This window comes from Cyprinus carpio, chromosome B10 (assembly GCF_018340385.1).
Source record: "Cyprinus carpio isolate SPL01 chromosome B10, ASM1834038v1, whole genome shotgun sequence".
In the NCBI taxonomy this organism is placed as follows: Eukaryota; Metazoa; Chordata; class Actinopteri; order Cypriniformes; family Cyprinidae; genus Cyprinus; species Cyprinus carpio.
This window is the reverse complement of record NC_056606.1, coordinates 14,567,232-14,580,247: the sequence shown is the minus strand read 5'-3', so window position 1 is coordinate 14,580,247 and position 13,016 is coordinate 14,567,232. Positions and strand designations below refer to the sequence as shown.

The window sequence follows — 13,016 nt, the reverse complement described above, 5'->3', positions numbered from 1 at the left end:
TGATGTATCAGAAGAATTCAAGGTTGTAAGGAAATATTTTGTTTTCTAGAAAGACACTTTAAGTGGATAAATGTATATTGGATCAATGCAATGTGGACCAGGAGACCATAAAGAGTGGATAAAGATTTTTCATGAAATGTTTAACCTAATGTTATATGTTCACCTATACAAAAAGGCCCCTTTTAACTGGTATGTTTAATTTAATTTCATGATCAACAGGTTTGTTTTTGTAAAATGTAACTTTAGAATTGTAATTTTTTTCAACCATTTAATTGTTATAGCACCTAAAATGTTGCGTGTAAAAAAAGTGTTCGTTTCAGCCAGTTAAAGGGTGGGAAACGTTACATTGTGTGCTCATGATCAGGATGGTACAACCTCCGCCTCATTTTGAGCCAGAAAAAACCCTGACTACATATTTCTCATAATTTGGTTGATGTTCAGTAACAAAGTATATATACTTCATGTGATATATTGTATATACATATATTGTATGTGAATCATGTGTACATAAAGGGAAAAACTACTCATCGTTGAACATTGAAACTAAGTAACTACAAGACGTTGAGTAAAACGCTTTTTGAAAGCAATTTTAACCATCCGTGGTTAGTTTAAAAACACAGGGGATGATTTTTGACACTTTGTACAACCTGTCATTAAAGACAAAATGGCTGACACAAAGGTAAGATTATGACACACTGGATAGAAGAAACTTCCTCAAAAGCATTTGAGTTTCCTGTACCCTTATGTCTTTATTGCCAAGAATTCACCAAAAGTTTAAGGCCATTTTATTGATAAAAGACCTTTTAAATATTTAATACAGCAAATGTGACGCTTATCTTTGATACTTAAAAGTATTTTTACTCAGAGTATTTTAGATTTAAAAAAAAAAAAAAAAAAAAAAAAAAAAAAAATGTGATTTGCAAACAGGCGACAGAGGTGTGTTTAAAAACAAAACACCAGACAGAGGCAGCATTGGGAATAAGTCACCATTTTATTCATTTACTTTAAAGCATTGAGGCAGTTGGAAAAGGCTTATGAAACTCACATTTCACAAGCCGATAAATAGGTTGTGCAATCTAGGTAGAAAATCTGTTCCCTGTGATCTGGAAATGTGATCCCTTTATCCCCCTTTTTTTTTTTTTAAATTGCAACAATCTCTCTGCAAGTTGAAGTCATCCAAAACTTAAGATATTAAGAACAATTTTAGAGGAGTCCAACTACAGAGGGCAACAGTAAACATTTCTATGGAGGTAGCGCAGTGGCTTTGGAATGGCTTAGTCGACCTCCTCAATGGTTGGGCCGGAGGATCCACCTCCTGGAGCAGAACCGGCTCCTGGGAAGCCGCCGGGCATACCTTCAGGCATTCCACCTGGCATGCCTCCAGCACTCTGGTACAGCTTGGTGATGATGGGGTTGCATACCTTCTCCAGCTCCTTCTGCTGGTGCTCAAATTCTTCCTTCTCAGCAGTCTGGTTTAAACATATGTTAAGGTCATTTTTAGTTTGCCAGTGCAAGCTTCAAAAATGTAATCCAAAAGCCACTTATTGACCAAATGTCTCAACTAATAGTAATCTTACCTGGTTCTTGTCAAGCCAACTGATGACTTCATTGCACTTGTCAAGGATCTTCTGCTTGTCCTCATCACTGATCTTGCCCTTTAGTTTCTCATCCTCAACAGTGGATTTCATGTTGAAGGCATAGGATTCCAGACCATTCTTGGCAGACACCTTGTCACGCTGCACATCATCCTCAACCTTGTACTTCTCTGCCTCCTGCACCATGCGCTCAATGTCCTCCTTGCTAAGACGACCTGAAATAGACTTCCAGTTAACCTCTGAAATGGCAGCCACAAAGTCATTAAATATTTAGGTAAAGAGGGGAGAAGACTCACCCTTATCGTTGGTGATGGTGATTTTGTTCTCCTTGCCAGTGCTCTTATCAACAGCGGAAACATTCATGATGCCATTGGCATCAATGTCAAAGGTGACCTCTATCTGGGGAACACCACGAGGTGCAGGGGGGATTCCAGTAAGCTCAAACTTGCCCAGCAAGTTGTTATCCTTGGTCATGGCACGCTCACCCTCATAAACCTGAAAAGGGGTAATTAAAACAAGATAGCATTGTGAAAGGTGATCCAAGGAGACCTTGGGTGGGATAAAACTCCTAAAAGAAGAACTTGGCACCCACCTGAATGAGCACACCTGGCTGGTTGTCAGAATAGGTGGTGAAAGTCTGAGTCTGTTTGGTTGGGATAGTGGTATTACGCTTGATGAGGACAGTCATGACTCCACCAGCTGTCTCAATTCCAAGGGACAGAGGAGTGACATCTAGCAGCAGCAAGTCCTGAACATTCTCAGACTTGTCACCAGAGAGGATGGCAGCCTGAACAGCTGAAACAGAAGAGTGAGAAATAAGAACCTAGGGCAATTTGAGATGGCCAGATAGCAATGACAGTAGTCGCTCAGACATCCAAGGAAGGTACTTGGGCCATCTTTGGTCTTTCAACCTCTGGTGGAAACTACGAATGGCAAGGAATCAACTTCATCATAGCAATCAAAAAGCCACAGGAATAAGACTCAAGACACCCACCTGCTCCGTAGGCCACAGCCTCATCGGGGTTGATGCTCTTATTAAGCTCCTTGCCGTTGAAGTAGTCTTGGAGCAGCTTCTGGATTTTGGGAATGCGAGTGGAGCCACCAACCAGGACGATGTCGTGGATCTGAGCCTTGTCCATCTTGGCGTCACGAAGGGACTTCTCGACTGGGTCCAAGGTGCCACGGAAGAGGTCAGCGTTGAGCTCCTCAAAACGGGCCCTGGTGATGGAGGTATAGAAGTCGATACCCTCATAGAGGGAGTCGATCTCAATACTGGCCTGAGTGCTGGAGGACAGGGTACGCTTGGCCCTCTCGCAGGCGGTGCGGAGACGGCGAACGGCTCTCTTGTTGTCGCTGATGTCCTTCTTGTGCTTGCGCTTGAACTCTGTGATGAAGTGGTTCACCATGCGGTTGTCAAAATCTTCTCCACCCAAGTGAGTGTCTCCAGCAGTAGATTTTACCTCAAAGATGCCATCCTCAATGGTGAGGATAGACACATCGAAAGTGCCACCACCAAGATCGAAGATGAGGACATTCCTCTCAGCACCAACCTGAAACGCAGAAATGAGAACAGAAATAAGTATTTGTATGTACACTAATGAATTGTATGACACTCAAAATTTCGCTCAGACATCCAAGGAAGGTGCTTGGGCCATCTTTGGTCTTTCAACCTCTGGTGGAAACTACGAATGGCAAGGAATCAACTTCATCATAGCGAAACTAAAACGCATATAGATCACCAATTTATAATGCTACTGACAAGTTTCTAACCTTTTTGTCCAAACCGTAAGCAATAGCAGCAGCAGTTGGTTCATTGATGATACGCAGAACATTCAAGCCAGAGATGGTTCCAGCATCCTTGGTGGCCTGTCGCTGAGAATCGTTGAAGTAGGCAGGCACTGTGACGACAGCGTTGGAAACAGTCTGCAAAAAGAGTGCAAATTAGATCTCAACTGCCACTTGAAACTGAAGGCAACATTAATAAAGTTAAACTACAGCATAGTGCATGTCGCTCAGACATCCAAGGAAGGTGCTTGGGCCATCTTTGGTCTTTCAACCTCTGGTGGAAACTACGAATGGCAAGGAATCAACTTCATCATAGCGAAGCACATCAAGTCAAAGGGGATTTCAATAGAGCCACCCCACAAACAGCTGAATGATCACTCACCTTTCCCAGGTAGGCCTCAGCAATTTCCTTCATCTTGGTGAGAACCATGGAGGAAATCTCTTCAGGGTAGAAAGACTTGGTCTCACCCTTGTATTCAACCTGAACCTTGGGACGGGTATTGTCATTGATGACATTAAAAGGCCAGTGCTTCATATCAGACTGAACAACGCCATCATCAAACCTGCGGCCAATCAGACGCTTGGCATCTATTGGAGGAAAAAACAAAAAAGTACAAGTTATATAGAGGTTTGGAGCAGGAGAGAGAGAGAAAACAAAAATCATGTCAAGAATTCGCTCAGACATCCAAGGAAGGTGCTTGGGCCATCTTTGGTTTTTTAAACCTCTGGTGGAAACTACGAATGGCAAGGAATCAACTTCATCATTGCGAATCACTTTTGGAATGAAAATGAATTAAATAACTACTTACCAAAGACTGTGTTGGTGGGGTTCATGGCGACCTGGTTTTTTGCAGCATCTCCAATCAACCGCTCAGTATCTGTGAAAGCTACATAGCTTGGCGTGGTCCTGTTTCCTTGGTCATTAGCGATGATTTCAACTTTTCCATGTTGGAAGACACCTACACAGGAGTAGGTGGTCCCGAGATCAATACCAACAGCTGGTCCCTTGGACATGGTCTCTAAAAAAGAAAAATTACATAAAATAAAAAATTAATTGAACCCTGTACGCTGGCAAACAAAAGGAAAGAGATCAGGATCGCTTTCATTAACTAGCTAACATGCGGATGAAAAACCACAGGAGTACCAAGCCCGGGAGTACATGCGGAAACGCGTCAGAGCACGTGGTTCGAGCTTCTAGAAGAGTCTATGGTAAAATACGCGTCAAAATCACACTGATCAATACCGGTCTTAGATTAAACTTTTATAAACTTACATGTGATTGTGCTAAATGTGTCGGTGTACAATTTAAAAATTAAGTGATACAAGCAGTATAATGCGACCAAGAAAAACTGATCAACGCATAAAGGCGCGTGACAGGATTCCACGAGGCGCCGGTTGAGGTTTACATTGAACGTATTGTTCTCTCATACATTTTGATTGTAGTAACGTTAACTATATTACGAAACTTAATCTGTCAGGGTTTTTCCGACGAAAATGAAAACTAAAAAAAAAAAAAAAAAAAAAAAAAAGCAACCTATGTATGTGATTTTTTTTTTTATGTTATTCAATACGATAAATATCTATAACGAAATCATTAATAGTTCAGCACGCCCGGAACATATTCCATATTTTCAGAAAAAAAAGAAATTCAACTCTTTGCATTTAATAAAGCATTGATATACTACATGCAATCAGAGAAGCAGATATTTAATATGATATTGTAAAGCCAACATAACCAAAGAAGACAGAACAAAGACCTTACCAAGCTGGAAATAACAGAGATGGGTGAATAAGGCGGTTGGAGAGCTGGAATGGCGACAAACTGCCTCGCCTTGCTTACTGCTTAGAAGAGAGACCGGTCGAATGTTCTAGAACACTATATATTGCCGGCAGCCGAGCCAATGAGATTTCAGATGACTCAACTTCAACCCGTAAGAACCAATGTAAAACCGGAATATTTCGTTTCGCCACGCCCATTGTGGGAAGAAGCAAGGATATCACTGGTTTAAAAAAAACCCAGACCATCCCCCTCAGGTTTGCCGCAACCGCTGTTAATGCGGAACAGTTTGTCCTGTACATGTGAATGAATGAAATCAGCTTTCACATTCGCTGGGAATGCATCGATGATACAGCTAAACTTAAATGTTTAATGACAATAAATCAATCGTCGATTAGTAGATTACGCTGTGATAAGCACATACAAATTGAAACCAACAACAAATGTAGCCCAAAGAGCTCAGTGACCTTGGTTTGAAACTATAGGGTTTTCCTAGCAAAGAATATCAATCATTACTTGAAAGAAATACCATTAGTAATACACATTATGATATAGAGTAGGACAAAGGTTTTTTTTTTACAATACGTATAAAGCACGTGTTTGAATTTAATAATGGTTTTAGAATAAGGCGATGATACTCTGCTCCATTGTGCAACATGAAGGGCTTTGTTGAAGCACGAGGAGCTTATCAGGCAGCGCCGGTGTTCATGCTAACGTTACCTATCAGAAAATGCTAACAACACTGTATTTTTAATATTGTATGATTAGGTTAAGGGTATGCTGAAACCTTTGGGGATTATTTTTTTTTAAATATATATAATTTATCGTGTTTAGGAGGAAGGAAGAATAACGAAATTCGTAAGAAAAGGAAAGAAGAACCAGGAACCAGGAAATAAACTATATGATTGCACAAACGCCCAGAAACTGACAATAAGAATAGAATACGATAAGAATCGCAAAAAATAAGGAAGTAGAAAATGTGTCCACAACAAGTGACTTAAGACAAAGGTCATTTAGTTGGGCTTTAAGGCTTAAATGTTCATATTTAAAGAGCATATGCGTTTTTGTTAAGTCCAAAACAATATTGAAGAGGAAGTGACATCCAAAAAGTGAGCTTGATTTAAGTCTTATTTAACATTTTTTATTTTTTTAATACTTTAGAAGAATCGCCAAGCATAACATCCACACGTTACATAAAATAGCTTATTTAATTTTCTGCACTTTTTTATAAAAAAAGGCATACTGACTTTTGAATGTCAGAAGGCCAAACCTTGAGAACAGGGAAAGCAGCAACCATTTCAGGTTAAAAAGACACATTTTTAATATAATGATGAAATATCATGGCAGTCTATTCCAATTTTAACAAGGGGACGTTTTAAAGTTATAAACACATTATAATAAAGCACACGTTATAATAAAACACTTATTTACAATCAGTATAAAAATAATGTAAACCAGCAATGACTGAAAAGTAAAAACTGTACATACAGTATATACAAAAATGGATAGCTATAGTCATCATCTTTTAGTGAGCACCATTTCTTATAACAGAACTGCAAAATCAGTTCAATCTTTTATGAGGATTCAGAACCTGCTGAATTCTCTAAAGTTCAGTCTCCTTGATACAAGCTCTGTCAAGTTTGTTACAAGCTTCTGTTGAATTGTCTTGTGTTTCAGTGATCACATCTACTGTAGCTACTGGATTTGCTGTATTCTGTGGCGTTTCTTCCACTTTGTATTCTGTGAAATTTGAGTTCCAAAAACCTAGACAGAAAATCAAGAGAAGCACAAAATTTTAATAGTTTGTAAAGACACAATAGCTTGTATGCTTGATCTACCAGATCAGGTGGTTTAAGCAGTTATACCTTGTCTTCTCCTTTGCTGGGCCTGCTTTTCTTCATGACTGGATTTTGATTTGCTGCTTTCCACAGACTGGTCTGATTCTTCATTCTCTGTTATAACAACAGATTAAAATTGAATCCAGAATTAAATCTCACCCAACCTCTAGAATATAATTGAAACTTTAAGTATAAATATATAAATAATCTTTTATTACCTTTTTTCCAGGCTAAATGTGCACTTCGCAGTCTGATCACAAAGAAGATTACTACAATAAGCAAACATATAATAAGGCATGTGACCAGCAGGATCAACAGGGGTGAGCTTTCCTTTGAATCGTGTTGTTTGCCAAAACCTGCAAATACACAAAGTAATACTGCAATCAGTAATTCACGTCATTTACATGTTGCTTTGATTTTCATATAGACAGAAATTAGCATGAGCTTCACACCTTGTGAGTTGTTGGCATTTTTGGTCAGGAATTCTTCAGGTGAGTTTGATTCCGAAGAGTTTATGTTGTGTGCTGAAATGCAAAGATAGATCTGAGATCAACTTCACTACATAAAATAAGCAAGATGAATGATATATTATGTTACATATTAAACAATGAAATTTAATAACACTTACTTATCAAGCTTATATCTATTGCTGTGGAATGTTCCTCTACTAAAAGAGATCACAAAATAAATCAATTAGTCACAGAGAAAAAACACTGAAATTGTCATACAAAAACAATTTCTAACTTTTAGGTGAAATGGAAATATTGTTTCAGTATTTTGTCATGCATAATTGCGTATTTACTTTGTATGCTGTTTGAGGTAGTGACGTCTTCTGTTGGGAGCACTTCAGCACTTTCTGAAATTGTAATCAGATGGTATATTTGTCATACAGTTGTTAAGATATCAAATGTAAAAGAAGAAAAAAAGAAAAGATAAGCAGAATGACCATGAACGAGAAATAAAAAACGAAAATGTCTTTTTAAATGGCTCTGTGGAGTATTCAAAAGCTACCAGAAGATGGAGGCAGAGATATATAAAGAGCAAAAACAATTTCCATTCTGTGGTTTTGTGTGAAGCCATCTCACAAAAGGGGTTCTGCTTTCACTTTTATGTGAGTTATATTTAAAGTATTCTATCATGCTCAGACTTTTCTGAAATACCCAGTTTATTTAAAGTAACTGGTGAGGCCATTAAAAAATGAAGTGATCTATCCCAATACATGAAATTAAGAGAAACACTCACCTGTACTGCTAATGGCAGGAGCAGAAGTGGCTGTGATCATTGTGTCTGTTTTTAGCTCATCTCTAGTACTGGAGTACCTTGTGGTGGACTCTGTAACAGCTATGTGAAAAAACAATAAAAACATTCAATCACTCAGAAACCCCATCAGAGAACTGTTTGACTGTTTACTTAGTGTTTGTTATATTATACATATATAGTGCATCTATCCTGGATGGGGAGCACAGCTGATTTTATTCAAAGAAATAGTTGACTTCCCTGACATCATGTGATTGACCACTCTAATGAAAACCACACATTCACTTAAATGGGAAACTACCAAATACTCCAAAGTGTAGATGAACTGTCCCTGTGTAGCACAGCCAAACAAAATCCCCAAATCTTTCGGTTCCCTTTTCTGAGACTGGCTAATCTGTTTTTGGTCACATGCTTGGAACATCAGTGATAGTGTTGTTGAGTAGTCTCTGCTATTCCTGTTATTGATTATATGTAGTTGCCTACTATTTATGTATACTTACAGTGATTTTCAATAGTGACGAAATGTATCAGTTGTTTTGGGAGAGCGCTGTGTTTTGCCAGGCACATCACGGTTGCTGTCCTGATATGAGTTTTGACTGTTAAGATGCTAACTGCAAGTGACCTGTTGGATCTTTCCTCCCGCAAGGTATTGGGTAGAGCTGTTAGGACAAAACAGGATGCATATATTTATTTATCCAAGATTTATTATTCATATAGTCTGAGAACCACCCTATTGATAGTACTATTGTTTGCATTTGTCCTTAGCTGACCTATATCAGAATATCACGGTTCCTCTATTTTCACAAGGTATTAGTTTTTTAGTGAGAGAAATGTCAGAAGTCATGGGAATTTGTTTGCACAGTAAGTCTGTCAGTAATATATATATTTTTTAATTTTTGAAAGGATTCTTTTATGCTCGTCAAGCATTTATCTGATGAAAAATCCAAACACACACACATATATATTTGAGCCCCCTTACTGTCTGCCCACTTCTTCTTGTAACTTACCTTCGAATTCAACCCCACTGATTTGCCATGAGAGCTCAGGTGGGTGGCCATTCGCTTCGGCTGAACACTTGATGATTGTTTTATCGTTATACTCGGCCATTTCTATTTTTGGCAGTCCTGTGATCCGATCAAAAAAGAGTTGAATTACAAATTCCATTATTCATCAGCAAATCTTTAATAATCATATTTTATGCATGTTTTCAGAAAAGATGAGAAATTAAATATTTACACTTACCCAATACTTTTACTTTGAATCTTTTTGAAATGACTTTACTGCCATACAGTAGACATTTATAAAGCCCTTCATCATTTAAGGTAACTTTGGACAGGTGTAATGTATATTCAGAGTTGTTTAAAGTAAAAATGCTGGTTCTTGGGTCTCTTAGCGCTGTAGGGGAACATGCAATACATTTTTAGTGTTTATCAGATACAATAAAGAGGAAATGTAAAAGTGTTTGAAATACATTCTTCAGTGGTTCTCATACAAAATACAGTGTTCTCGGCTTCACCTTTTTTGTTGTTAAAGAACAAAAGATGGCGTTGTGGATTTCTCCACTCCATGTGTCCATTCTCACTGAAGTTTTTTAGAGGACATTTCAATACCAATGTTTCTCCTTCTGCCACTGTAAGATACTTTGTTGCCAGACATTCTCTTATGCCTGTTCAGAATGAAAAGAAGTAAATCAGTATAATCATGTTTTAACAAAGCCTTAACAACCTAAAACATTAATGAATGCTAAATGCATTCAAGTGTAGGCCATTTGAATGGAAGAACAGTAGGTTGATGGGGAGGCAGATAAGACCACAGACACCCTACACTCTGCTCTGACTCATATGTGTTTTCTCACCGCTTTTAGGTGCTGTGTCTGAACTGAGAGGGGGCTACACTTTGCAATAGAAAGAAAAAGTGACTGCTGTAAGTGGTCTTATTTTCTTGTGTGGTTCGATCTTGCAGCGAGAGAAAACTTGCCACTGTGACACATAAAGCAACATTCTTGCACTGGAACAGGAAACAGTGGTGTTAAAACGTTACTCACACAGTTGTACACATATTAAACAGATGTAGTTCTAAATCAGGCTACATGGAGGTGTAAATATTTTAGTCATATGTAAAAATGACCCTAACGCCTATTGCCTCATATGAATTTGTATGTGGGAGTAATAGTACAATAAAACTATTTCAGTGCAATGCTTAATTTTATTCAGTTGATTTGTTTTTCTGTTATTCACCTTTGCATTTATTTTCATAGAATAATGTTAATTTTTTAAAATTATGAAATATGTGCAAAGTGTTCACTGCTACTGCCAATCTGCTTTGTTGATACTGTGTGCATCTTTGCAAAAATGTTTTCCTGTTTCTAAAACAACAAGGTGAGCATACCTACATGGGAAAAAAATGGTAACATCTAAATTAACTGGTTTTAAGCCAAAACAACTATTAAATATCACTAAATCAACCTATATACATTTATTTATATCAGCAAAACTACATTTTGTAAGTTTTATAAAGAGGGAACAGCTGCAGGTTACCACTTTAGTTTATGCACAGCGTATAAACTAAAGTTATATCATTCAACCAGTCCAATAAGTATAACAAAATGAGTTGTTCAAATCATGTAAAAATCTATCATACACCATCATGCAATAAAGCATTTAATGCACTGACAAACATCTGAAACCTTCTCTTACGATGTAACCTACCTAAACATAACTACATACCCATGAAAACTAACTTAAAGGCAACAGGTAAATATGTACACAAACTAGTCAACCACAACGCTACTTTAAAAGTCAGAGATGTAGCCTAAACAGTTAAATAAGTTTGTCTTACCTCCTATGATCGACATCAAAGTGTGAATAACAAAGACTGTTTTGATCTCCATACTGCACACTCTTGAATCTGAAGCTCACTTCCTCTGCTTAGACTCTTTAAAGAGAGCGGCTTCCATGACATCATGACACATCACATCATGAAATGTCATGGTCTTTCCCCTGTGCAAATGTATGTGTGAAGTTTTTGGGGCATTTCGGACAGTGGTTGGTTCTCTTTTAGCAAATTTACACTCCCCACCTTTTGACCTTTTATGTTCTCATCTATTTAATCAAAAAAGGTGTCTAATTCAGATTTCAATTCCGACTGGCATCAGTTTTCCTAACAAGTCCATTGTGTATATGAACGCTCTATAATATGTATAATATATATGCTGTAAAATATATAAAAATATAATGTAATAATATAATATATAATTCTTTAAATTATAAGACTGTTTCTTTCAAAAACTTTAACTTGTAGGCAGTTCAAAAGTCTACTGGAGGTTCAGTGTAATAACTCTCCTCCTATAGTTGATAAATCATCCAGTTGTAATGAATCATCCAGTGTCTAATTTAACCCTGGTAATAAGGATTTTTAAGAACTTTTTTAAATCAAACAAAGAAACCATTCTATTTACTGATATTATTTTTATATTTATTTATGTTTAATTAGGTAGATTTCTTCTCTAAGTTCTGTTTTTCGATATTTATGTAAAAAAAACAATAACGATTTTATAGGTTACCTTTAACATAACCCTCTAATGGTGTTTTATGATCAAATAAAAATTATTTTTAGCATCTCTACGACAGCACCCTGGCAGCGTCACCAAAAGCGTAATAACTGTGTAACATGCTAAACAACTCGACAGGAACAGGAAGGTCTTTTTTAGGTTTGTAGGAAAAAAACATCACATGATTACATTTCACACTACCCACTGACCATTGCAACTATGTGGGCAAAAAAAACAAAAAACCCTTCCCTATTTTGATACACAACGTCAATAGAGTTCACATCAGATAGGGAGTAATGTAGCTAACCAGGGGCAGATTTAGTGAATTGGGGACCCCAGGCAAAATATAGGAGCTGTATACATTTTCACACATTTTCTTAGATCAATCTTGAGGTTCCTTTTTTTGTTTTGATGCTTGCTACTGCACATATGTACATATATCAAGAGCATGCTCACAGATGAGAACAAAACAGCGTTTGATGAAGTGGATTACAGCCCTGCACGTGCCTCAAATATAGGCCCTAGCCCGTCTTTTTCCCGTGTTCCCAAAAAAAGCTTATACTACTGTTTCAGCTATTAAAATAGGTCAGTTTTGTATGTAATATAAAAGTGATTAAATTTGGTTTTTTTTTTTTTTTTTTTTTTTTTTTTTTTTTTATTGTGTGTACTCACAATATCAACAAAATGTTGTGCTTTTATGATATAAAGAAAACAAATGCTTTCTGCCGTCTGGGGTTTGAACAGGAGCGCTTCACAATGATGAACCTAAACTCAGCGAATTGCCTCACAGACATGATAAAAATAAAAATTATGGAAACCTTTAAATTAGGCTACTAGCCTACTTTAAAATGAAATAATTCAAATCAAAAATAGAAACTCTTTCATTATGTAATCCGTGCATTTCTCTTTAAAGGCATGTCCAGTAAGGAGATGGCCAGTTTTTTTTTTTTCATAACCATAATTGATGGATATCTAAAATATAAAAATAAGGAAAAGCCTAAAACACGCCCGATTATAATTTGCATTTGCATTTAATTAAAAAATAAAACCCAAATTATAATGGCATATATAGGCTATTTAAAACTTTGTCCTATAATTGTATAGCTGCTTTTTCTGATTTTTTATGTTGCTCTGTTCTGAATACCTTAACATGTAAAGGATTTTCTGCAATGCAATTTTGTATGATATGTGAATTATTTATTAGCCTATTTTTT

The 13,016-nt window shown here is 37.0% G+C and overlaps 2 protein-coding genes, 1 long non-coding RNA gene and 4 other non-coding genes across 7 annotated transcripts; 1 reads left to right on the top strand and 6 right to left on the bottom strand.

Annotated features, from left to right (window-relative positions):
* Positions 1-972: 972 nt before the first annotated feature.
* On the bottom strand, positions 973-5,299 carry LOC109097335 (heat shock cognate 71 kDa protein). The gene is made up of 9 exons (XM_042732770.1): positions 5,143-5,299; positions 4,190-4,399; positions 3,763-3,968; positions 3,366-3,518; positions 2,590-3,145; positions 2,188-2,390; positions 1,892-2,090; positions 1,578-1,810; positions 973-1,469 (listed from the first exon to the last, which is right to left on the bottom strand). Exons 2-9 carry the CDS (start codon positions 4,392-4,394, stop codon positions 1,275-1,277), a joined length of 1,950 nt encoding a protein of 649 aa, XP_042588704.1. The 5' UTR covers positions 4,395-4,399; positions 5,143-5,299; the 3' UTR covers positions 973-1,274.
* On the bottom strand, positions 2,458-2,553 carry LOC122138782. The gene has a single exon (XR_006155802.1). It is a non-coding gene; the product is annotated as a small nucleolar RNA SNORD14 (small nucleolar RNA).
* Positions 3,217-3,312, bottom strand: LOC122138780. The gene has a single exon (XR_006155800.1). It is a non-coding gene; the product is annotated as a small nucleolar RNA SNORD14 (small nucleolar RNA).
* LOC122138779 lies at positions 3,604-3,699 on the bottom strand. The gene has a single exon (XR_006155799.1). It is a non-coding gene; the product is annotated as a small nucleolar RNA SNORD14 (small nucleolar RNA).
* Positions 4,054-4,150, bottom strand: LOC122138781. Its single transcript, XR_006155801.1, has one exon. It is a non-coding gene; the product is annotated as a small nucleolar RNA SNORD14 (small nucleolar RNA).
* Positions 5,300-5,404: 105 nt separating the features above from the next.
* On the top strand, positions 5,405-10,393 carry LOC109097347. Its single transcript, XR_002019093.2, has 4 exons — positions 5,405-6,266; positions 7,225-7,315; positions 7,423-7,486; positions 10,117-10,393. It is a non-coding gene; the product is annotated as an uncharacterized LOC109097347 (long non-coding RNA).
* Positions 6,277-11,241, bottom strand: LOC109097329 (cytotoxic and regulatory T-cell molecule-like). The gene is made up of 12 exons (XM_019110958.2): positions 11,091-11,241; positions 9,769-9,918; positions 9,495-9,647; positions 9,260-9,376; positions 8,753-8,911; positions 8,238-8,336; positions 7,798-7,851; positions 7,624-7,662; positions 7,448-7,519; positions 7,214-7,351; positions 7,023-7,109; positions 6,277-6,921 (listed from the first exon to the last, which is right to left on the bottom strand). The coding sequence occupies exons 1-12, from the start codon at positions 11,140-11,142 to the stop codon at positions 6,761-6,763; spliced, it is 1,281 nt and encodes a 426-aa protein (XP_018966503.1). The 5' UTR covers positions 11,143-11,241; the 3' UTR covers positions 6,277-6,760.
* Positions 11,242-13,016: the final 1,775 nt, after the last annotated feature.